This window comes from Danio rerio, chromosome 6 (assembly GCF_049306965.1).
Source record: "Danio rerio strain Tuebingen ecotype United States chromosome 6, GRCz12tu, whole genome shotgun sequence".
NCBI lineage: Eukaryota > Metazoa > Chordata > Actinopteri > Cypriniformes > Danionidae > Danio > Danio rerio.
In genome coordinates, this window is record NC_133181.1 from 17,494,834 (window position 1) to 17,519,760 (window position 24,927).

At 34.7% G+C, this 24,927-nt stretch overlaps 2 protein-coding genes across 5 annotated transcripts; one reads left to right on the forward strand and one right to left on the reverse strand.

The window, feature by feature from the left end:
- Positions 1–1,235: 1,235 nt before the first annotated feature.
- psmb3 (proteasome 20S subunit beta 3) lies at positions 1,236–16,465 on the reverse strand. Of its 4 annotated transcripts, none has more exon segments than NM_001129823.1 (6): positions 1,236–1,394; positions 7,937–8,031; positions 8,130–8,307; positions 13,804–13,911; positions 14,017–14,201; positions 16,323–16,458. In NM_001129823.1, coding segments are annotated over 6 exon segments (618 nt in total). In that variant the 5' UTR covers positions 16,326–16,458; the 3' UTR covers positions 1,236–1,345.
- A 269-nt stretch (positions 16,466–16,734) lies between these two features.
- Positions 16,735–24,646, forward strand: si:ch73-193c12.2. The gene is made up of 4 exons (XM_001344897.7): positions 16,735–16,802; positions 16,994–17,087; positions 17,163–17,250; positions 22,056–24,646. Exons 1-4 carry the CDS (start codon positions 16,775–16,777, stop codon positions 22,608–22,610), a joined length of 765 nt encoding a protein of 254 aa, XP_001344933.2. The 5' UTR covers positions 16,735–16,774; the 3' UTR covers positions 22,611–24,646.
- Positions 24,647–24,927: the final 281 nt, after the last annotated feature.

Below are 24,927 nucleotides of genomic sequence, written 5' to 3' on the forward strand. Positions count from 1 at the left end.
GCCTTGCAAAATGAAAGACACTGCAGACGGTGTACCGTGTAATGGAGGATGATCAGATATTTCTGTTACTTCATTCATTCTGATAGCGCGTTTGCCCAGCTACAGAGAGAAACCGGTTGCCAGGCAACAGACAAGTGACCAATCCGTAGGGGCGACATCATCAGCATACTTTAGCCTGGTTAGCCAACCATGTGGAGAATTCTGGGCCACAAATTGTTTGTCATCAAGCTGTGCCAAACCAAGCTCAGTGGGGAATTATAACTGTAACCGTTCCTTATCGTTCATAGATTCACAGCGCTGCACATTTTTGCTGTGCTACATATGTAACACTAGTGATAGAAATCATTGGCTCGACAGTAAGCCCTAAAGACTGCCAGATAGGACACCTACTGTTACATTAGATGTAGTCTATGATTTGATATGAATCGTAGTGATGAATTTCTTTCTGATGTTAAATGTTTGTAAATGTAAACTCAATGCAGTGTGATCTGACATTATATTCTCAGAAAACATTAGAAAATACTTTTTATGAATTAAATAGCTGTACTCTAACAGTTAAGGAAATAAAACAAAATTGTTGCCAAATGTATTACTAGACAGAAAATTGTTAATCATTGCAATAATGATGCCATGCTTAAACCCAAACATTAAATAATTTTCAATCGTCCAGGAAATGTATACACAATGTAAGAAATTTATCTATGAAAATGAGGTTTTATCTCTAAATGAGCAAAAACATTTGAATATAACCATATTTTATAATATTTAAATCATTTTTTTAATTGCTGAAAATGTTGCCAGTAAATAAAATTGACCATATTTCCTCAGCAGAACAATATTCATCACTAGTTAATAGAATTATAAATATTCTAAAACAATTTTGAAATATGACTCGCAGCATTATTTTTAATGTTCAATTATTTTAAATATAATATAATGGCTGTTTACTTGAATACTTTTTTATAAGCTTATATAGTTTTATATTTGTTAAGGGAAGGGGCTTTTTAAACCTTGTGGAACAATTGTTCAAACTAAATCTACTATTTAGATCGGATGCATCTTTATCTTACACAATGCACAATGAAAACGAGTAATCCAACAAAATATGTTTTTCCGCACATTTTATATTGTCATTAAAATCCATTATGTAAATCCTTTCCAGTAGTTTGTCATGAATTTTCCCCAGAGCTTTAAACTTTCAGAATTGAACCACAAATGATCGACTATCAGAAGTGTTTGTTGAACAATTATTTTTATTGATGACGAATGAAATAAGGGAAATTCTATTTCAATACAAAAAAAGCAGGTTGTAGGAGAGGAAACACAGCAGTGATCGTTTTTTTTTCTAGTCCATTCTGGCCTTCAGGGTGCGTGTAGTTATCTTATCCTTCTCACTGTAAAATAACCACATACACCAATTAGCTCAGTCAGTTCAACTAGAAATGTAAAAACTATATCAAAAATAAATCTGTGCCATGCATTAACACAAATCACTTCAGTCTTGGTTTTAATGTCGGGGAAAAAAATAAAGACCACCTTAAAATCCATTAACTAATGATATAATATATCCACCTTTTTCCTAAGCCCCATGATGCTTTACAAGAATTCTGGGAGTAACTTTAATTAAACTGTGGTACAATTAGTGAAATGTATATTTAAGCGGTTTAGATCCAAATATGCAAATTAGATCAATGCAAAAAATATTGCATAAAGTAAAAGAGAACAAAATTGTCGCTTAACGATAAACAAGCACCAAATATATATATATACAGTTGAAGTCAGAATTATTAGCCCCCCTGACTTATTGGCGCCCCTGTTTATTTTTTTTCCCCCAATTTCTGTTGGAGGAAATGGAGGGAAGATTGTTTCAGCACATTTCTAAGCATAATAGTTTTAGAAACCTATTTCTAATAACTGATTTATTTTATCTGTCATGATGACAGACAGTAAATAATATTTTACTTGATATTTTTCAAGACACTTCTGTAGAGCTAAAAAGTGACATTTAAAGGCTTAACTAGGTCAATAGGGTAAACTAGGTAGGTTAGGGTAATTAGGCAAGTTATTTTATAACAATGGTTTGTTCTGTAGAGTATCGGGAAAAACAGCTTTAAGGGGCTAATAATTTTTGTAAAATTGTTTTTTTTTTTTTAATTAAAAACTGCTTTTATTCTAGTCGAAATCAAACAAATAAGACTTTCTCCAGAAGAAAAAATATTATCAGACATACTGTGAACATTTCCTTGCTCTGTTAAACATCATTTGGGAAATATAAAAAAATAAATAAAATAAAAATCAAGGGGCTAATAATTCTGACTTCAACTGTGTGTGTGTGTGTATACATTTACACACAAACACACACACACACACACACACATATATATATATACATACATATATATATATACACATACATATATATATATACACACACATATATATATATATATATATATATATATATATATATATATATATATATATATATATATATATATATATATATATATATAATGGAATTGGTTGTGGTAAGAGAAACCACTGTGGGCCTTTTTCTGGGGTTGGGGTTGTCAATCATACTAAAATAATACGTGGCAGAAGATTACTCAAAAGTGAAAGTTATTTCTGTCTTTAATTACTAACACTCCCGTCTTTCCTACTACTTTCAGAACATAAATTTTGATTTTTTACCATATAAAAATGCAATGAAATTATGAAAAGTGTGAAATTAAAGGCAATAGTGCAGAGATTAGGTTCCTGCGTCAGGTCAGGGTGCGCCAGTAGCCTTTAAAACTGAGGTGAACTAAACTCACACGGGAAAGAACTGGACATTCATTTCATGTTTTGGTTACCTAATTCTTTTAATACAGCTCTCTTGATCACTAAAGGGAAAAAAACGCAAACGAAATTTGTCCTTAAATAAATTTTAGCAGAGACGCAACTGCCTGTCATTTTCACATTTGTATTTCAGTTAGGGATTACGTCTATTAGAGTAACCTAATAAAAACGTTTTGTTGGACACTGCACAGTAGTCTACACTATAAACAATATTATAATTTATTATATTCATTATTATTAAAACTAATAAGCTACACAATTAAGAAAACCCTTTTAATGTTTGCTTTCATTTTGACACCGCTAACAGTTGTTATAAAAAACATCCCATTATGTAGCAGCAGTCTCAAGTTAGGACACTTAAAAATGCCTTTTGAGTTTAAAGATGATCAGACTGCCAAGTCAAGTTTACAGTGTCATAAATTAAATGAGTATAGTGCATGAGTAACGCGTATTTGCCACATCAACCTCTCATATGCGCTGCAGGTAGGCTGAATGATGATCTTTAAAAAAATATGCAATACAAAAACTTAAACCTTTATGTTTTTTTTTAAAAATAAAACGGAAAAAAAATAAGGAGTAAAATACCATTTAAACCACTGGTCTGGCGCTGAAGCCATGATCTTAGAGCCATACTTTATTGTTTGTAGCAAGAAAAAAAACAGATGAAAACCTGGCTGGGCAAATGGCGATAACATGGATTATCTGTTCTTCAATGAGAAAAGATTGTGGACACGACATTGTGAAGGCGTTCATCATACAATGCAGTTCGTGTTTATGATAATTAATATATTGCATATTAATAACTCTTCTCTCTCTAGACTTGGTTTTAGGTCTAGTCGGTGCAATATAGGTTTATTGCATGTACGAATCAGATTATGAAGAATGATTAAGAGCTTGCATTTTTTATTGCATCCTTTTCGCAAGTTATTTTACTTATCTATTTTTTTTAAATGGAGAAAACATTATTCACTGGCAAAAATATTCCTACCGTACCACCAACAAATAAAGTAGCCTACCTAAGTTAATTTACCTTTTATGTAAAAATTAAGGAATACCTTGTAACTTAATTAAATATAAATTAATAAAACATCCGTATAAACGTACATGTTTTTACTTGAGTTAATAAAACAACACAATACTGCTTATAAATATTGTAGTTAAATATTAAATGACTTTAACTGCTTAAATCTGTAATATAATAATAATAAACGTTACATTAAGAACTTCACAAATAGCCTAAAAAGCACTTTACTAATCAGTAATAACATAAATAATATTAATTATAAGATGTACAAAATATTAGCCTACTAGTAACAATATAAGTCAGACGTTTAAAAAAAACAGTGTAGGCTCTCCACCTTTTGTTTCCTATTCATAAATTAAAAAAAAAAAAAAAAAAAGTTGTTTGCCAGGAAAACTAACATGTTGACTTTTTTAAGTGAAGACCTAATTGGGGTTATCATGTTTCCAGCAATACACGTTCAGAAGGTGTGCTTGTAGCGCAAATGCAGATACTTTTTCACAACCGTGCAAGAGAGGGTTTCTTGCTTCTGTTCTGCCGCCAGATAGGCTTGCCACGATAGACGGTGTTGACGTTGATACCGGTTTTAAGACGCAACACAGGTGACATCACTTTTCCACCGTGACACCGTCCCCACATTTTTTCTTTTAAGTATTCGTTTTTTTTTTTTTTATTAAATATTTATTTGAAATAAATGGAAAAAAGAATTTGTAATAATTAAGACGAGAGCATGCACTATAATTAAAATCTGAACATAGCAATGCGTCACATTTCATTTATTACGCGAGGAGAAGAAATACGCAGGGCATACACTCATTTTAAAAATTACACGACCATCATCTCACAATGTTTAATAATAGATATCTTATTTTTTATTAAAACAAGAGTGATTTAGCAATGCCGCGCCATTGACAAGCCAACTGCAATTACAACTAACTACAAAGCAACACTTGCGGGAACTGCAGTGAGCACTTTTTCAGTTCAGCTCTTCTTTCTTGCACTTTATGCATTTAATGTAAAAAGATAAATAAAATAAAGATGAATATGCCTACAAGAGTGCAACCTGTGTGTGTGCGCGTCTTTTATCACAGAGGCCGCTCTCTTTAAAAACCGATAGTTACTTCGTCTGTCTGGAAATATTTCAGCTATTAATAAATAAAAAGTTAATTTAGGTGAGCCAATATTAAAAATTGCTATAAAGTAACTGTGAAGTGCGGCCACACATCGAATCTGAGGTCTGATCTCATCTCTCTCTCGCTATCATTCAGACATTGAGACGCCAAACAAGTCAAGTCACAAAACTGAGGCTGGTGCAGCTGACAGGTAGAATAGCTGAAGCCTTTGCGAAATCTGTCAAAACACAGCACTGAAATTAACAGGCATAAATGTCTTTGAACCAAAAAGTCACTCTTTATCTGTCAAAACGCAATTGGAGTCAATGTTCTGTAGGAGTTGTGTAGCCTATTAATCATACTAAATCTAATAAAATGATAATCTAAATAAACTATTCATTGCATTTTTCGTTTGCTAAAAATATACGTAAACTGAAAAAAAAAAAAATCAAAGGGTGGCTAATTTGTTTTAATGTGTCTTAATATTAATAAAAATATGCAGCCTATTTAAGCTTAACGGTTATATACTGCGCACCACGTTACTGAACTTCAATATCTGTGAGGGAGATTATATCACCCGATAGACAACATTAACATGAGGGATTTTAAAAATAAAAGGTATTTTATAAAAGGAACAACACGCAAATCGGCAACAAATAAAACATCTTGCCAGGGTATGCTGTGTGTAATCCGCCACTGACAGTGACATAAGACACCTTATGCAGTGCCTGTCAACTGCTTCTTGTGGGAGAGAGCTCAAAGCTGGTAACAACATAACCAAAAAAGCAAAATCATATAGTTATAAATATTCCATAACAATACTTATCGAAATATTTATACATTTACATGTTGTTTTTGAGATTGTGTGATCTGTATAGACTGTCTGATCTTTACAGAAGCTGTAAACTGACACGCATGCGGTGATGTTGACGAGGCGCTTTTATTTAGCCTGTAGTCTTTAGATTTTTTACATCATGCTTCAATTCTTAACATTTCTTTCTTTTTTTAATTTATAGTTTATATATAAAATGAGTGCTAGCTTGTTTAGTTGTGATCATTATGCAAGGTATTAATATATAATGCATTAGGCTAATTAATACATGAAGAAATTGAAGTCAGGTAGGCCAACAAAAGACAACCAAATATGTTCCCCCTGTTGGCAAATGTAACCAAACATTTGCGTGTGCGCAAACAAGCTGCGCATCTGACAGAGTGTTCAGCACGATGGGGAACATAGTGAGCCTTACAAGATCCCATCTTAAGCCAGAGATGGTCAACACATTGGCCAGGTTTCCTGGCAAAGAGCATGTAGACTGCACTGTTAATAAATGCCAATTTACAGTGTTTCTGTTTATTTCTTTTTTTTTTTAAAGACTGTGTCGACCTGTCATTTTTGTAATGTCATTTTGGAAGTTTTTCTTTTATATTTTTTTCTTGTTCATTCGTTTAATCTAATTTAAACTTTGTGCAATTTAATTATTTATCTTTCTATTTTATTTTCTTATTCGTTTTAAAAACATTCATCACATTCCTCCATTCAAACAATTGATGCCGAATTGGCAATTCCTGCAAAACTGAAAGTATTATACGCATGCATTTATAAGCCATTTAAAAGCAGAAAGAAAAGAGGAAACCCCCACCCCCACGGTGATACCGGTATTACCGGTGTTGTCACATATCGATTAACCGGTGGGGAAATTTCCTCATCGTCACAACCCTACCTCCCGAGTTTCTCAGAAGGCCGATTTCTCTACACTGCGAAGCAGCGAGCTCTTAACTAAGTTAACAAATATGTTGCTCCATTTCTCATAAATTTCTTCCATTTATCACTTTCTCTTTTGTATCTGGCCATTTTTGGAAATGCCTTTGCAATACCTGGCTGACTAGCTGAGCATTTGCGTTTAAAAGACAGGAGTTTATTATAAGTGGCTTGTTTTCCCCCTCACTGCCGTCAATCGATGGATTTGCTCTTCAGTGTTTGGACTCTCAGCGGTGAATATTAAACCACACTTTAACACTTTTTAACACTAATTAAAAAAAAAAAAAAAAAACTTACAAAAAGCTTAATCCAGATTAATTGGTTCACCTTTCTCGATCGGCACAAATCCAAAAATTTCCCAAATATAAGATTTCTTTTTCCAACAAGTTTCATGGTTAAACTTGAGCTTGCTGAATTGCACCTAATGTTATATTCTAACAGAAATGTAATAGATGGCAACTTAACAGTAATTTGTGTTTTAAAGTACGTGACATCACGTCCTACCTCCGGTGGCAATGACAATCTAGGGCTGTGACTGTCACTGTGACAACTGCAGTGGTCAGTTTCAGCGGTGGCAATTGACCACCGCAGTTGTCACAGTGACTGTCACAGCCCTAGATTTACACGGCACTGAAAAACTCTAGTGTCTGTGTTTTTGCACAACAGTAAAGAATGGTGGACCGATGACTTTCACGACCAATCACAATCATTTCTGTTAAGCATGTAAACACAACGGCCAATCAGCGGTGTGTAAGAATGCACACAAATATTAGCCAGAAATTGACATTTTTAAAACATTTGGTTCAAGATAGTACCAAACTCGATACTTTTGACAACCCTACTGGGATTATCTAATTACTTCCAGCAAATCATGAATAACCTCAAGAACTAATAACGAGTATTTCCACAGTAATATTATGGACATTTTAACTGTAACTGTACTGTTAAAAATTAAATAATCTGGGGGAACAAAACACAGGGAACTGAGGAGTGATAATAATGCCACATTAATAAAGCGCAAGATTTGTATGGCACAAAGTCAACTAGCTCGGTTTTCATCATGTATGTTTTTTTTTTGTAGCTCAGTCTTATTTTTGATGCGATTTGTCTCAGTTGTTTTGAACAGAAGCTCCCCAAAATGTTAAACCCAGTAGTAACATGTGGAAAAAGGTGGATTAGGTTGACGGGATTCGACAAAACACTTACATGACATGAACAACGACTCCCATTCCAGACACTGCATCTCTGTCGACAGCATTCAACATGGCCTGTGAGATGGTCTCAAATAAGTCTTCTGGTTTCTAAAGAACACAACAGAGAACAGAAACTATATGAGGCTACCAGATCTCTGGATAAGAGGAGTCGATACAGCCTTGCAGAATTGTTCTGCTTCTCTTACCATGTCAGGTTCCCATAGTGACTCACACATGCCGTACATCTGCTCCGAGCAAGTACCACTCACAACAAAGTCTTCTGTTACCATTGGGCATCCGATGAGGTCAAGAGAGCAGATGAAGGGTTCAAAGGTCTTGGGGTCCAGACCAGCAATCACTGGCTCAATGTAGTATGGACCAAACCTGATATAGAGATAACACAGAGAATGTTCTATTTAGCTATGTTGCAGATGTGGGACATACATAATCTACTACTGAAGTGTCTTCAAAAGCAGGGTTGAAAGATCTAGAATCATATTGACTGAAATCATATGATTTAGTGAATGTTTGACAATATTATGCTTTCTACAGGGGTGAAGATAAAGAAATTAAAGTGAAAATCAGCTCTCCATCAATCAGCAAGGTGTCAGGCATCCTGACCAGTTTTATGGAGTGTCAGACACACTGCATACAAATGAACTGTGCTTTCAAGACATGGAAAGTGAAACTCATGTAGTCAGTCTTTTCAAGTGCAGACAAGTTATAATGTGTCATTGCCAACTTATCCTAATCCAAAATCTCTAGTCTGTATGAACTCTTCGATAAAAAAAATCTTAGCTTATATGACATCTCTGATTCGAGAAACGCCATCACCTCTCTGCGACTGGGCAGAATGAAGGTATGCTCACTCTACTGGTTAATAAGGCTGTCACAGAAACACCAGTTTTCCCACCATTTTTTTTCCACCAGTTTTTTCCACAAACACCACTTTTTCCACCATTGATTGACTGCACGCAATTAAAGTTGTCAAAAGTACCAAATTCGGAAGCTATCATGCATATTAATGAAGTTGCACTTCATTCACAATAAAGTGCGCTAATTGGTTTGAACCAAGTCTCATGAATTAATGCTGCACAACGAGATGTCACGCTGTATACACAAGGATCCAATCGCCGTGACGCAGCATCAAAAATTTCAAAAGCAGAAAGAACGAATTTGCTCGAAATTACACTAAAACAACCAATTTTCACTTTTTTTGTGAAATATATGTCCTAATAGTGTTTATAGCAGGGTGGGACTCGTATATAGCTGTGTTTCCACTATCGTGCCTAAAACGAGCAAGCCAAGGCCAGTCGCGTATCCACTGTAACGTCCGGGGTGTAATCGGGGCTTTCTTGGGGCCAGCGGCTGGCCTTTTTCAGCCCACCGAATACCTTTGGCCAAAGAGGGCCAGCTGGGGCTTCGGGGCAGAGTGAAAGAAGAGGCGGGCACAGTTTTCCGATCGCACATGCGGCAAACAAACAAATAAATAAATAATTAAGGGAAAGAAAACATCTAGCCTTATGGGGTCTTTTTGCGCATGATCACCCTTATGTTTCCCTTTTAAATGTAAGGATGTTGCATTAAATAATAAAGTAGTTTTATTTTATAGTGACTTAAAGTCACTAAGTAATTTAAAGATTTTCGAGAGTTATTGTCAAGTTTAAAAGGTGCATTTGTGCACGTTTAAATGCCTGTATGTGTGTGTGAGAACAAGACAAAGAGCGCTATCTTTACAGCTGTGTTGATGCTGCTTTTTTTTTCTTTTTTTTTGGAGATAATAATACACAACATAAATACAACAGAAATACATAAAACTTAACAAATTATGTGCCCACTTTCATAGACTTTAAACAATATAGTGTCATATCTTGATAAAATAGCCTAAACTGTTTTGAAATATAATTTAAAGAATTACAAATAACGTATATGATAAATCGCATTAAATAAATAAACCAGTATTAAATAAACAAAAGCTAGCTAGAACAATGTAGGTAACCTATATACAATACATAAATCAAACTGTTCGTTTTAAAGCCATATAACTTTCATTTTACAAAGGCTTATCTGAAAAAAAGATTTTAGATATTTTCTAAAAACAATAAACAGCGAAGAAGCTTTGAAATACTATTTATAAAGTATTGGGATACGATAATATTAATCAAATCGTGCAAACAGGGCATTTTTGGTGTAAGAGAAAGCAGAATCCAGCCTACTTTTTTTCTGTCATGCAGTCCTGCGCAGCACTGCTTTAAACGCATTGGGGAAAACTGCAAACACAAAATGTGTTCTATATCCTCAAACAAGTGTTTATGTTTTTATATGACGTGGTCAAATTTATAAATGAAACTTTAAAAGTAGAGCTTTAGTAAATAGCTGCTGAGCGCAACAAATACTTTTTTCAGGCTACTTGCTCTTATATGCTGAAACACTTAACACGACGTCTATGAAAACAAGGATGTTATAAAATACATTTCATACCTAGCCTCATACCTCACTGTGCTGGGCCCTCCGTTAGGCGAGAGCACTCTATGCACAATGCCAACAGTCGGTCGGTGAGTAAACAAATGTAATGAATGGTAATACACAGGTCTGTGCTTAAAGACATATAATGAACTGCTGTACAGTAACGGGTCATTTGTTTGTTTCGGTTGTCTTCATTTTAATGGTTTCATTTCGAGATGATTCCATGGTGTGCTTTATCTGCCTGATTCCTGCTGAAGTGGGCGGGTTGTGTGACGTTTGATTCGGGGGATCATTGCGAGCTACTTGCCCAACAGTGGAAACGCGACATGATTTTGGCCTCATTACTCATCTCCAGGGCAATTGGCCTGGCCCGATAAAAGCCCTGGCTCGCACTGGCCCGATAGTGGAAATGCGGCTTATGACTCATGCTTTGGTGTTTCGTGACCCTTTATATACATCCATTTCCCACTAACATTTGAGCGCTGGGATTGGCTGTGAAGGTCATCAGTTTACCACTGTTCATTTTCACAGATACTCAGATGTCAGTTCAAAGACAGATCAGCTAACTGATGTGACCTTCACACACTCCAGCATCCAAGTATCTGTGTTTGCACTAGGTGAAGAGTGGTTCGCCAATGATCAATCACAGTCATATCATTGCATTCAAATGTAATAAGGAAATGGCCGTTTTAAAAATTTCAGCACCGGATGTATCAAAGTCGCATTACTTTTAAACATAAGTCATATTATTTGATTTAGTTTTAAAAAAATGTAACAAGTTACTTTTTACCTTGCTTAATTGGCGTTTACAAAATATATTGCGGAATAAAAAGTACCTTAGTTAGGTTGAAGGACACTTAATAAGAAAAGCGTGCTGCGAGGGAAGACAGTCAGCTCACACTCATCATCGGGTCTCTTTTTTTATGGCAGATGATTTAGTTTACTGTTCTAGTAACTGAATAACTTGGAATACTGGTTTATTTCAAGTCAGAGGGGGTATCCGGTATGTTAGTACTGAAGATGCAAACAGTTTCACAACAACTCAGCTCAATTTAATGAACTGGTTCGACCAGTTCACTTAGAAGATTCGGTTAAAAACACGATTCATTTGCCTATCGCAATGGCAAGAGATGCAGCCACTGTCTAACATTACTGTAAAAGCAACTACGTTTTGTAATATAGTACAGGGCTTGAAATTGCGACCATTTTGGTCGCATATGCGCCCGAAATTTTATCAATGTGTCCTCACAATATATTTGGGAGCATTTTTGCGAGTGCTTAAAATTGTTGTGTGCGACTAGTTTTTACTGCAAAATGTTCACCACATGCGCGGATTTGGGAGACATTCGCACAGAACGCATCTCTGCACTTGAAACACGAAACGCAGTGTTCAGGAATGGTTTAAAACAGTTGTCATATCAACTTGCTGCAGTAAACAAAGCCAAGTCCCTAATGCTTGCCTCGCCTTCACGCTCTTCTTATCCGCTTAAGTGGTGATGTATGTAATACTGTTTCCGGGTCCAAGCCGCCATTCATTTGAGTGGAGAAATCATTCGTTTATGATCACGTTTTATTCCTATCACACATTAAAGTTAATTTTATATAAAATCAAAGTGTACACAACAATCTCTGGGCTTGCTGCATAACAAATACCAAAAATTTAACAATTTATAAAAAAATTAATCACTTTCTGGCCATCGGATATTAGGCATGGCGATCGTGATTTTCGAAAGTATTAAATCGCTTTGTAAACGTTTATCATTACCATTTCATGAGTCTCCCCATTCAGTTGAATAGAGCGCTTGGACCCGGAAGCCGCTTCGCGTGACGTCACACTTAACAAGCGGATTGGCCCACCACTGCTCTAGCACTGAACGCGAATGATTGGTTAATATTAGCTGTCAATCACTCAGTCAGTGCCTTCTAGCTTGGGATGACAGAGAGAGCTACTACCGCGAAAAAATTGTAAAGCGCTGAAGATGAGAATGAAGATAACACTGACAGATTTTGTTTTAGAAACCATGGCATCTTCAGTTACAAATAATGACACATCTTAGTAGTGATCATGAGCTGAATGTTAATCCACCATCTACAATTTTCCAAGAGTGGATAAAAGACTTCCAGTGGCTTCAATTCCGCTATGAAAAGTATGTGGGATGGAATTTTCAGGTAACTGTTTGCCACATCTAGCACGCGTGCTTCCGTTTAATTCTTCATATAATCGCCATGTGCTGTCTGCCGTGCAAGTGGCTGCAATATGTAAAATGTAACACCACGTACACTATCGCAGATGGGCTTGCACTGAGTAAACAAATATCGCTACTCCTAAAAAGACTGGTATTGCTATTAACATGACGTATGCATATAATAAGGTACAGTACATGTCAAAAGCATCAGTGTAATATCAAACAGCACTTGTGAGAACAGCACAGTTATACCCATAACAGATTCATTCAAGCAGTGCGTGCAGGGCTGGTGAGCACTCTGTGTATCTTTTGGTCAGCCAGTTATGTTATAAAATGTATTTTCTTGTGATAACAGGATTTTGTTGAGACATATTTTCCTCACGCATACATATATAAATATTTTTTTGCTTGTTAGTTTGATTACTGTTGATTTCAAACGCAATAAATATGTTTCTTGTATAAAACTTGTAGTAACAATGCTCTTAATTGGTGGGTGCGACTAAATTTTGGCTGATGCGCCTAAATTTTTTAAGTTAGGAGGACCGGTGCTACCAAGCAAAAAGGTTAATTTCGAGTCCTGTAGTACGATTTTTTTCTCTTTTGAGAAACGATTTACACATTGAGTTAAGGCCATGTGAAGCAATTTATTCAATTTATAAAGCTCAAAGATTTATTTTAGTTTTGGAAAGTTTCTTATCGTCTTACTGTTTATTTTGTTATTAAACATTTTAAAGGTTTAAAATCTGTTTTGCCTATATAGGTGATTGTTAAATGCAGAGCTTCTCTATAAGAAAGGTAAAAAAAAACACTTGCAAGTTCTGACAGAGATCAAACCTCAGCCAGGTAAGGAAAGTAACTCAAAAGTAACACAACATATTACTTTACATAAAAAGTAACTAAGTAACACAATCAGTTACATTTTTGGGGTAGTAACTCAATATTGTGATGCACTGCTTTCAAAAGTAACTTTCACTAACACTGATCATGGGTCTAAATCAACTACTTTTTTCTAACCACTTTTGTTGTGAGAACAGTAAAGTTTTGGCATGGCAAGTAAAAAATAAAAATAACTGAACCACTTTCTTGAGTAGACCTTTGATCCCTTAGCATAGGCTGCAGTAATGTAAAGTAGGTTTTAGCTTCAAATAAGAGTTTGTAATATTGTGATTCACCTTGTAACTGGATAATTTGGTTCATAAATTATAATTCTTCAGAAGTGCATTTTTACCTCCTCTCATACAGAAGATTGGACACCATGCTCATGAAGGTCCTTGGCTTGATCTGACGACCTTCTTTCAGCTCATACAGGTTCAGGCGGAACTTCAGCCTTTGAGATCTAGAATAAAGGAAAAAGATTTTAAAAGACTAGTTTAGAAACAAATAAAAAGGCACGAGTTGAGTTTCATTTGATAAGATCTTTACACATTTGATGCATTCTTACACTGTCTGCACATCTGTGGCAAGGCCTGCCAGTCCGATGTAGAGTCTCTCTCCCATAGGAAAGATCTTCTGGAAGTCAGTGGTAACCAGCTGCGCCTGGATGCCAAACCTCCGGTCTGATGCTATCGCCACACACTCCTTTCCACGCATTGCCATGACGGCACCTCCGTTATATGACATAATAGACTATAGACAGAAAAGAAACAATTACAGATACATATTTCGAACTGTCATTATAAACATAAACATGTTGTCATCATCATTGTACCACAATACACATGGTAAAGTCTAGATAGGTTACAGCTGTTGATACGATACATACATCAATATAGCATCATTTTTGTAACACTGTATAAAAATAACTAATATTTTTACAGTACTGTGACAGTTGAGTTTAAGGTTAGGGTAGAAGTTAATAAAATACAATAAATGGGAAATTTTATAAATAATTCTTGTTAACTTCTGGCCCCAACCGTATCTGATCTAGCAACAACCAACACACACTGCAATCAATAACATTCAATTGTATGCTATATTAAAATAAATAACATTATATAATATTTTTGAGGGAAAAGTACTTTTTATTTACTCATGTACTAATGTAAATTAAAAAAAAAAAAAAAAAAAAATATATATATATATATATATATATATATATATATATATAGTTCTTTTATTAATTTCAGTATTATTGAATATTATGTAGGTTTACATAATTTATTTGCATTACAGTTTGTAAGGTAATATCTTCTGTCTTTTAGTAGATATCTCATATATATTTTGAGACTTTTAACCAATATAAGTTAAAAAGTGATTTGTTTTTTCGTGTTTTAAGTTTAGTTACTATACTCTCAAAATCATTCCTCATTACCCTGCAGATATTTATTTTAACAAAGGTATGCACATAAATAGCAAAAAATGGCCACAGATCCTACAACTAATAATTTAGTTATAATGGATTTAATAACTAAACAATATTTTGCAGTGTGTTTTGTGTTTGTACCTTGTCTTGCATTCATATCAGAAATGCTTATAAAAGTGATAAACTCAAAAGAGGGTAATGCGGAATTTCCATTTTAACACTGATACAATTTAAAAGTATGTATGTATTAAATAAAATAAAGAAAGCACGCCTATGATTAGCGATCAACATCCACATTTAACTTAACATATTAATTATGCGCAAAAATAGAAAAAAATGGCTGCAGATTCTACTATAACTGCATTACCAAGAAAAAAAAAAGATTGCATTTCTTAACTCCTAATGTCACGAGTTAAACACATTTTTTTCAACATCGCATAATTTCTAAAATATCAATCTCTACCGAATGGTTAATATGTCGGTTTACGGTAAAAGTACCAGAATTAATTATATATAAATATACTTTAAAATCTGAAAATATGAAGTATAAGACTATTTTTTTTACAATAAAAACCAAAATCAAGTGTAGTAGTGCAACAGTATTATGTTTTTTTTTTTTGTAAACCAACCATAGTGTGTAGTGTAAATCATTATTTAAAACGGACAATATTTAAAACAGTAAAGGTAAAAATAACTAGGTGAAGTTGGTTTTATCTTCGCACAAATTCGTTCAGTGACATTTTGCGACATTGTCCCTATATTGTTTACCAAATACTTTTTAAAATTCGGTGTGAAATTACATGCAAGCATGACTTCAAAACAACACCAGCACTAATTCACTGACTGTGAATCATGTTGTACTTTGATAGTTATTGGCTGCTAATATCATTTCACAATATAGAATTCGCAAATACTACATTATTGACATTTTATTATTAAGGAGAAGGTCAGCATGTCTGAATATAAAACCAACAATAGAGCAGGCATTTAAAGTGTCAACAACTAATGTTAAACGACAGCTTGCTGCTTTTGTTTTCGTGTTCGTACCTCGCCTGACGTTTATATCTGAAATGTTTATAAAAGTATTATTATAAGGGGGACATTTAAAATTGATATATTTAATAAAGCACGTCTATGATTACCGATCAACATCTATAATTAACACATGCAGTGAAACAGTTACTTTCGATTTAACGTTAAATGTGATCGATTCAAATAATCCATTAAAATATTATCTACTCGCCCCATTTAACTAAAACTCACTATTCAGGGGTGCTTATCAACTTATTAAAGTTACATAATAAAGACAATATAGCCTTCATGTTAGAATAAAACATTCTATAGCAACTTTCATCCGGAAAGATGAGATGGCAAATGAGCTACAGTGCTAATACAGACGATTGTATTCAACAAGAGAACTTAATCCTTTACGCATGCTGACTTACCATGATGGCGGATGTAAAAGTAGGGACCAATATGAAGAATTATTTGGAAAAATACGACTGTTGTGCTGAAATATACAACAGTAGACCGGGTAACACACGGTGACTACACACTTTCTTTCAAGCGCTGCTAGTTGTTCCTGCTGGTTGCGTCATTTCCGACTTACGCATTCCCTACAGCGCCTCTGCTGGACAAAATACTTAGCTGACTGTAATTTTTTTTTCTTTTACATTACTATTCTAAAGGTTTAAAATACTGTTTGATTCATACTCTTATAATATATTAAGCTAGAGAATTTTGTTTTACCTAAGTCACGGAAGACAACAACTGAATAAAAGTTTCTTGTACTTCACCATCTATCGACAGAGGGCAGTAATGCGCTGTCTTCATTCTAAATCCACACTAGTGGGAAAAGGACAGAAGAAAACAATGCCAAACAAATCACTAAACTAAAATGGGCTCAGAGGAAATGATTTTTAAATGTAAGTTGACAGTTTTCAAAACGTCCAAACGTGTCCCTCAATGAGTAGACTTATATGTTTAACGATGCTTCCTGCACGTAATACTTCACCAGTAATAACCGCATGCTTATGAAGCACGTCGTGTTTTTATCCATGTAATTCATTCTATTTTCAAGTAACTGTATATTTACCAGTCATCTCTGTGCATTTAGGGACTGATGCCAACACGGCAGATCTGATTGTGTGGAGAGTCACTAACAACAGTCTGTTTACTGGCAGGAGAAATGCAGCCATTAAAGCATACGAGTGAGTCAAAGCTGTCCTTGTTTTACTGAAAACTAATATCTTTCATTCGTCTTACTTGATGCTTTCAATCTACAGGTTGTATGTGAAAGAGAAACAACTGCAAGGGAAAGTGGCACCTACGTGGGTTCGAAAGAAATGGGAGAATCTAAAACAGAAGTATAAGGTGAATTGTTTCATTCATGCATTCAGACATCTTCAGAGATTCTTTAAAGGTGACCTATTATGCCCTTTTTTATAAGATGTAAATTAAGTCTCTGGTGTGTATGTTAAGTTTCTGCTCAAAATACCACACAATTAATGTTTTAGGACTCTTTAAAAACAACCCATTAGGCTTTGATCCACATTGTGCGGTTTTGGTGACTGTCACTTTAAATTTAAATGAGATGATCAAAAAGACCCCCAAAAGAGGGTGGAGCTATAAACGCCTATGCATTAACATAGTGGCAGATTTAAAACTCTAATTATGTGTTCACACCAAAGGCTATTCAAACGTAAATAGACGCATGGACATTTTCAGTTTTATAGCTTCATTTGTGCATAAAAATCACTTCACAATAGACACGGATTCACGTCATGGCCTGGGCTTATGTCTGCTTGGTGAATTTATTTATGGATTTTATTGAGATAATACCTGTGTTTATGTGCTTTAGGAATGCTAAAAACAGTGTATATATTCATTTGGCACTGTGTCTGAGTCCACAAGATCCTTTCAGAGGTGCACCCAGCTCTATGAGTAGGTGATGGAGGCTTTCATCTGTGTTTCTGATTGAGCTGAGCCCAGTTTGATGAGCTGTTGTCCGGTTTCGGCAAGAGGACGCTAACAACAGGCGCTACGTCATAATAACGCCCCTACCAGAGAAAGCTCCTGATTGCTTAATGCGGAGCAAAGTTCAGATTTTCCAACTTGGGTGATTCGCGTGATACGTGCACCACAATCACAACTAAACAATCAACTCGCGTTGAACTAAACAATCAACTCATTCATGTCGCAGGATATCTATTCGTGTCTTTGCATTGACCTAAAATGTAAATCACTCACGCAAGACGCTTTATCCGCATCTGATGTGAACGCAGCATAATAGCTAACTGCTGCTGCTCACTCATGTCACACAGATGTGTTTAAACCCCTTATAAAAGTTATTTTTGCAAAATAGTTCCCCTTTAATATAATCAATTTAATACATTATTTTTCAAACCAAATACGTTTGTGACAAAAAAAATCAAATAATAATGACATTTAAAATATGTGTACATTTAAGTTGAAAGGAAAGTTAATGTCTTATTAAAATAATTTTTTTTTTTTTGCTGAAATGATTTTATAGTAATAAAAACATTTTTATAGTGCTGAGGCTAACATAATTCATCAACATTATTACTATAATGAACCTCTAGATCAGGGGTGTCAAACTCAATTCCTGGAGGGCTGAAGCCCTGCACATTTTAGTTCCAACCCTGCTCCAACACACTTACCTGTAGGTTTCAAACAAGCCTGAAGGACTCAATTAGTTTGATCAGGTGTGTTTAATTAGGGTTGGAACTAAACTGTGCAGAGCTGCGGCCCTATTGGAACTGAGTTTGACACCTGTGCTCTAGATATTTCGAATATTTCATTACCCCATCAATGCAATTAATGTTTTTTTTAATCACATTGTCAGCCTTTACATTTACATTTAGTCATTTAGCAGACTCTTTTATCCAAAGCGACTTACAAATGAGGACAAGGAAGCAATTTACACAACTATAAGAGCAACAATGAATAAGAGCTGTAGTCAAGTATCAGGTGTGTAAAGACAGTGTAAGAAGCAAAACATTAGTAATTTTTTTTTGTTTAGTTAGTGGAGGAGTCAGAGAGGGAATTGCATATTAGTAAGGAAAGTGGAGACTAAATAGTTGAGTCTCTTTTTGAAGACATTTATTGACCCAAAACCTCTTCCAAACCCATTTAATTTTTTTCTTCAGTTAAACACAAAGTTAGGAATACATTCTGAATAACGTAAAAAAAACAAATCAGCCATTGACTAATTTTTGCTTTTATTATGGTTGTCAATACTTGCATTTGCATTTAAAAGAAGCAAATTAAATATATGTGTAAAACTAGAATAATCACATGAAAGATTTTTAATAAAAATAAATAATTCTATCCAATGAGTCAAAAAGACAATCATCAGTTCTTGATAAACTGGCACCAAATATAAAAATGAAAAACGGAATTTGCTGCGGTGAGAGAAGCTGCGTCAGTTTTCTTACAGTTGAAGTCAGAGTTATTAGCCCTCTTTGATTTTTTTTTTCTTTTTTAAATATTTCTCAAATGATGTTTAATAGAGCAAGAATTTTTTCACAGTATGTCTATAATATTTTGTCTTCTATAATTTGTCTTAACAAATTTCTTATTTGTTTTATTTAGCTAGAATAAAAGCAGTTTTTAAATCCATTTTAAGGTCAAAATTATTAGCCCCTTTAAGCTATATTTATTTCGATAGACTACAGAACAAACCATTGTTATACAATAACTTGCCTAATTACCCTAACTTACCTAGTTGACCTTATTAACCTAGTTAAGCCTTTAAATGTAACTTTAAGCTGTAAAGAAGTGTCTTGAAAAAGATCCAGTAAAATATTAATTGCTGTCATCATGGCAAAGATAAAATACTATTAATAAACTATTATGTTTAGCAATGTGAAACAGAAATTGGGCAAAAAAATAAATGGGGGTAATAATTCAGAGGGGTTAATAATTCTGACTCCAACTGTATATAATTCATTACTTGTGCTGCAGAAGACAATGGCGACATGCAAAAAACTTGTAGTGGAGTTTGGAGACGTGAGGCGCTCTTTACGAGCGGAGATGCTCAAGAGGTAATGCCTTGGAGGTAACATTATTCTAATAAAAATATTAATGAACCACTATTACGGCAGGCTTTAGTTAATGCATTTTAACAGGATCTAAACAACATTTCAGATATTTTACAATAGCTGTTCCAGTATGTGTTTGAATGGACAAACCTGCGGTTAAGCATACTGTAAAACATCTGGGGCCTCATGTACGAAGACTTGCTTGGAAATCATACTAAAACATTGCGTATGCACAAAGCTGTAAATGTGTGTACGCAGAAAAAATTCAGATGTATGAAACACTGCGTACGCCGAGTTCCACGCATATTCTTTTGTACATCCGAATGAACGTGAAACTGAGCGCAACATGCACGAGCACAAAACCCCTCCCTGCCTCCTCCCCCGTATGAATATGCTAATGACTCTACTTTGGCAAAACCCAACGAAAAAGCAATGGCAAAAGCAAGCAAAAAGAGAAACTTTAAACAGAATGTGAATTGGAGGTGCTCCTTTCAGAGGTAGACCGGAGAAAAGCGCTGTTATTTGCAAGTTTGTTCTCTGGAATTAACAACAAAAGAAAAAAATAGAGTGGGACAGTTTAGCTGATGCGGTTAACACAGTTGGGTCTGAACATCGCACTGAAGGAATTAAAAAAGAAATAGTGTGGTTTATAGGTGTAAAATGTTGCACCACCCTTAACAGTTTCAGTAGCGCAGCTCGTAAGACGCAGGTCAACATGTTTTACACGTTCGAGCATGAACTCGGTTCGAATCCAGCGTCTGATGAACTCTTTCTTCTTTATTTCCCCGCTACATATCAGATTTTGCCAACTATTTATCACGAGAAAGACAAGTAGGAATCATTAATAAGTTTGTGCATCATATTTTATTTGCACATTTATTGAATGGAAATGTTTCTGATTCACGTATGCAAATTCATCTTCAGATAGTGTCTTTATAGCAATGTGTGTGCAGTAGATAGCTCAGATTACATTGGGAAAACAGGCGACCGCTGCAAATTGTGCTTTAATGTTTAGCTGGTCAACAATTGTATGGTATGGAAACCTTATATACCTGCTAGATGAACCCGTCTCATACAGCTGCCATTGCAAGGCTCAGACACTTTGTGGAGAGCAATTTAACACAACTGCCTCTAAGAGTCGCCAATGGAAATAAAACAGACACGCACAAAAAATGTGTGTACGCCAGCCATAAAGCTGCCGTGAAGCTGCTCACATTCCCACGTTCAGTTCATTGTTAGTAAATCCAAACGTGAGCGATTCTGAGCGTGAAACCTGGCGTACGCAAAGTTTTTGTGCGTACGCAGCGTTGATACATGAGGCCCCTGAAATGTTGTTTTGGTCATTCTTAAAATGCCTTAACCGTTTAGGTATTAGTGTGATTATATTATTGATTGCCTCCAGAGTCAAGATCATCTGCTCCGTGTCTTACACCTTTAAACGCCACCATGTGTTCATTGCATGAAGACATTGTTTTCTGAGGTGCAAGTCATTTAATAATAAAGAAAAAGATTCTCGCAACTTCTCCTACCGCAGCAAATTCCAGTTTTACTTTTGATATCTGGCACCAGTTAATCAGGCAGTGACGATTTTGTTCTCTTCGACTCATTGGATAGAAACACTTCTTTATGCACAAGTCTCTTATGTGATTTTCTAGTTTTGAGCATAAGTTTAATTCACATCTTTGGATGGAAACATGGCTAATGTGATCAGGTCAGCCCACTGGTTTATCCATTAATGCAGTCCATCGCACCCATTTTCATCATCACATGATCTCTTATATGAAGATCACATCACTTTTTATTGCTAATATAAGAATTTATACAGTAAAAGTGTTTCTATCATAGTTTATGCTCGTTTTTCTTATTGAATAAAAAATTCTCTACTCAGTTATGCACGTTTTTGAAATGTATGCACATCTAGGCATTTCCATCAAGCATATTTTTTCTGATAATCCAAAATGTTCATAAAAATAGGTGAATAGAAAGAGCTAATGGCAGCATTTAAAAAAATTTCAGAACATCATTTTTTTGTGTTTTGTAAAATTCATAAAAGTCTACTTGAGTTCATTTTTGGGTTAACTGTCCCTTTAAAATACCTGTAACGATTTTTTGCAGGACCTCAAAAGCCTTCGTACAGCGGATGGAGAGTCAGCATCTGCGACCTGGAAGTGGTATTCAGTGATGGATGGAGCGCTGAACAGCGAGAACCCAATCACCCACATCATCACACCCGTCCGCGTGACCATACCGGCCCCGGATGCTCCTCCCACCAAGCAAAGGAAGCAAGCGGATTGGCTGACGGCCCTGCAAGAATTGGAGAAGAGGCAGGAAGAGAGAGAAAGGCAAGCGGCAGAGAGAGAAGACGAGAGAGACCGACGGTCTGCCGCCAGAGAAGACGAGAGAGACCGACGCGCTCTGGAGAGAGAAGCCGAAAGAGATCGAAGAGCTGCGGAGAGAGAAGAAATCAGAGAGAGACTGGTGCTGGAGAGAGAGGAGAGAAGAGAGCGGGAAATGTTTGCCCGAGAGGAGCGCTGGGAGAAAGACATGCTAGCTAGAGAAGAGCGGCAGGAAAGAGACTACAGAGAAAGAGAGGAGAGGAGGGAAAGAGAAGCCGCTGCTAGAGAAGAAAGGCTCTTTAAAGTCCTCGAGACATTTCTGGCCAACAAGTAAATCTCGTACACATACTCAAAACTCATATGGCAAGGCATTTTTAAAAGGGATAGTTCATCCACAAATGATAATGATCTCATTTACTCTCTATCTCACGCGGTTTTAAAACTACGTGTTTCTTTCTTTTGTTGAACACAAATCAAAATATTTTTAAGAATCGGCTTCCATAGTAAGAAAAAAACGTTTACTATAGAAGTCAGTGGGTTCCAGCTAACAGCAATTTTTAAAAATATCTATTTTTGTGTTCAACTGAAGAAAGAAACTGAAATAGGTTATGAGAATTTTCTTTTTTTTGGGTGAACTACCCCTTTAACATTTAATTTATTAAACACTAGTTTCTGCTTTCATGCTAATGTCTATTTTTTAAGCCTCTACTCACATTACAGTAATTTATAGTAAATCCTATAGTGTTTTTTGAACCATACTATAATAAAATACTTTAAGTAATTAATGAATGATTTAATTAATTAGTTAATTGTTGTTATATATATTTTTTGTTTTTAAATTTTTTATTTAAACACCAAAAACGTGAAGTCAAATATCCCGGACAGCCCCCACTTTATTTTACAGGGTCGTCTAGGATTAAGGATGTAACAGTTTTATACAACATGATATATTATATATATAATTTTATAATTTATATTATAATACACCTCAATTTATTGTAGTAAAAAGTAAAGTATAAGTATAAAATATACAGTATAATGTAATGTTTATTAGGATTCAAAAATGCTACATTATTTACCATGGATTACCATAACATTTTTTTTAATGAGGGTAGCATCTTTTCTATTGAGCAGTACTCATTCATTAGTTTTAAAAGACAGTAACTTTTTTTTTTTATCAGAAACTTTAAACTTCAGTACCGATTATGTATTAGGTATTATTCAATAGACACTAGTACCTGTTTGTTAGTTAATACTAATAGTACTTATTCATGTGCTGTAAGTTGGTATCCGATAGTCACTATTGATTTTTGTTAGATACTAGTTATTATTCATCATACTATTACTTATTCATTAGATATTAATATTTATTTCAGTAGTAGCTACTTTATTTTTCTGCTAAGAAACTGTACAATGTTTTTGTCATTGACTTCTATGAGGATCCGTCAATAAGATATAAACTACTTTTTATTGGGTACTAGTATTTAATAGCAACTAGCAACTAATCACAACAGCGTTTGTTTGCTTATCTTATGGTATGACTGGTCTAAAAGGCAAAGAAGTAGAATTTAAGTGTTCAATTTAAAATTTTAATAGAATAAACGTTTTAAATAATAAAATAAAATTATGATAATAATAATAATAATATTTAATAGGTGTGCAAATCTAATAATATATACCATAGTCTAAAATGTAAACATAAACGCACTAATCTAAATTTAAATGGATACTAGTCAACAGTGTTGTTTAGATTACTTATGAATTGTTTTCAGTGATTACAAATTACATGACAAAATCTGTAGTCTGTAATACATTAATAATAGTAAAATATAATACTCTATAATCTATATAAATAGATTACACATTTATGGTAACGTAACTTCGACTGACTACTTTTGGATTATATTCAGATTAACTTTGTGGTGACCTTTAAATTTAAACGATACAAAGATAAAATAGTAAATTATTTTTTTAAATAATTATTATTATTATGTTTTTTGTTTCCAAACATCAGATAAAAAAAGTGTAATATATGGACAATAATAATACTTAAAAAATATATATATAACAGAAATATTTTGGAGAATTAACGAATTGTGATCGAGCTACTGCCATTGTGATCCTCATAGAAGTCAAATTTGTTATTAGTAGCAACAGTTACTTGTCCTCATGTAAAATATGTACAAATAAATATTAAATACTGCTATCTGTTGAATAAGTACATAAGATTTTTGTTGCTAAAAGATAAGTACTGTTAGCATGAAAATAGATACTAATACGTTTTTTAGATTAAATGTTAAAGCTTGCCATCCTCTGGTAATCTTACATTCCAAATTGCCTGTTTTCTACTAATAAACGATTTTGCATTGCCATCATCTGTCTAGCTCTTTTTCAGTCAGAAAAGTAATACTCTAGATTACACATTTACGCCCCATTCACACGGGGCCTCAGCTTCTACGCTTGACAGAGGGCGTGTCTGAAGTTGGGGCTGACGCGATCTTCATAGCAGCGTCAGCCAATGAAATTAGTCAGCAATAGGTCACTGTCTGAGCTGGTGTTTTTGCATACAGCGATCTGATTGGCTAAAGCTTCCATAGGTGCTTAATCAGTTCCTAATATATTCAAAGTGAATGGACAGAGTTGAAGCTGAC

Bases quoted from the DNA above. Each gene is read 5' to 3' on its own strand.
- si:ch73-193c12.2 (XM_001344897.7), top strand. From the start codon at position 16,775: ATGGGCTCAGAGGAAATGATTTTTAAAT. The intron at 16,803-16,993 runs GTAAGTTGACAG...CTGTGCATTTAG, and splicing joins AGAGGAAATGATTTTTAAAT to GGACTGATGCCAACACGGCA. The intron at 17,088-17,162 runs GTGAGTCAAAGC...TTCAATCTACAG, and splicing joins GCAGCCATTAAAGCATACGA to GTTGTATGTGAAAGAGAAAC.